Source organism: Vollenhovia emeryi, unplaced genomic scaffold (assembly GCF_000949405.1).
Source record: "Vollenhovia emeryi isolate VEMERY1.0 unplaced genomic scaffold, V.emery_V1.0 DF948078.1, whole genome shotgun sequence".
Taxonomy (NCBI): Eukaryota; Metazoa; Arthropoda; class Insecta; order Hymenoptera; family Formicidae; genus Vollenhovia; species Vollenhovia emeryi.
In genome coordinates, this window is record NW_011958288.1 from 1 (window position 1) to 1,551 (window position 1,551).

The 1,551-nt window shown below is 52.2% G+C and overlaps 1 protein-coding gene across 1 annotated transcript; it reads left to right on the forward strand.

Annotated features, from left to right (window-relative positions):
* The first annotated feature begins 484 nt into the window (after window positions 1-484).
* LOC105557151 lies at window positions 485-1,096 on the forward strand. Its single transcript, XM_012004322.1, has one exon. It carries the CDS (start codon window positions 485-487, stop codon window positions 1,094-1,096), a length of 612 nt encoding a protein of 203 aa, XP_011859712.1.
* Window positions 1,097-1,551: the final 455 nt, after the last annotated feature.

Sequence of the window (1,551 nt, forward strand, 5' to 3'; positions counted from 1 at the left end):
GACGGATGCACCCACGGACCGTCGGCCAGAACCGGACCCCCGACGAGAGCCACAGGAACGACCCAGGACACCTAGGGTGTGCCTAGTCACAAGCGACGACTCCGACCACGGGACCACACCTCGCCGGGCGTACCTCGCCGACGCAGAGACGCAAACGGTGCAGAAGACGTTCCGGGACGCGGCAACCCAAACGAAGTTCAGGGGTGGTCGACACCCAAGCTGTAAGAAGCCCAAATAAAATGTCACAATAACTTCGAACCTAAGCGTCCATAATATTACCTGCCACTACCCTTCCTCTTGCGGTCACCCACTGCGTAAAGCGTAGTAATTAAGACGAGCGAACAGGCTAAGCGGAGCCTAAAATTGGTGACCCCGACGTGATCGCAATGGAAGGAGAAAACGCTAGGGCACAGGTTACGGAAGAAGTCGTACTAAACAGAGTCGCAGTACTAGTACCTCCCTTTTGGAGCGATGAGCCCGAATTATGGTTCACGCAACTAGAGGGAAACAATTCACTCTTAGCGGTATAACCCAAGACCACACTAAGTACTCCTACGCCATCGCATACTTGAACTCTCCGCAAATAAAGGAGATCAAGGACGTAGTAACACGACCGCCTGCAGATAACAAATATGACGCAGTCAAAAGAGCACTCATTTCGCGAATGTCCGTTTCTCAGGAGCAACGTACACGACAACTCCTAGAACTCGAAGACATCGGGGACCGCAAGCCCTCACAATTTCTTCGACACTTTAGGACGTTAGCAGGCGAAAACGTGCCCGACGCCTTACTACGCTCGCTCTGGCTCGGGAGACTTCCCTCCCAAATGCAAATGGTTCTCGCTACACGGACAGAGGACCCCTTGGACCAGGTGGCCGAACAAGCTGACCGCATACACGAAATGACGAACAAAACAGTGGTAGCCTCTACAACGGCCGTCTCGACAAAAGGCTCACCGGACAAGAAATCTCTCGAAGCCCAGATGCAAGCTCTGACGAAACAAGTTGCAACCCTCACTACGCAACTTTCAAGAGGTAGGGCTAAGGAAAAAAAAACAGGAGAGGAGCAGAAGCCAGAGTCGAAGCCGGAAGTCTAAGAAAGACAACGACGAGCATTGCTATTACCACAACCGATTTGGTGAAAAGGCTCGCAAGTGCACTAAACCGTGTACTTATGAAAAACCGGTAAAAGAGTAAGGCAGTCACTGTTGGCGGCCAGCCGACCTGCCCAGACACCCCGCCGCCTATACGTAACGTGCAAAAACACAAAGACTCGATTTCTTATCGACACCGGTTCAGACGTGAGTGTATACCCTCGCACGAAAACGGCAGGATACCTCTCGCCTACAGAATACGAGTTATTTGCAGCCAATGGCTCCGTAATAAAAACCTATGGCAGCCTCACAGTGCAACCAGATCTAGGCGTCCGGCGGGCATTCCCGTGGCGTTTTATTATAGCAGACGTCACCACTCCCATCATAGGAGCCGATTTCTTAGCCTACTACCACTTACTGTCCGACCTACGGGAAGGAATCCTCTTGGATGGCGAAAC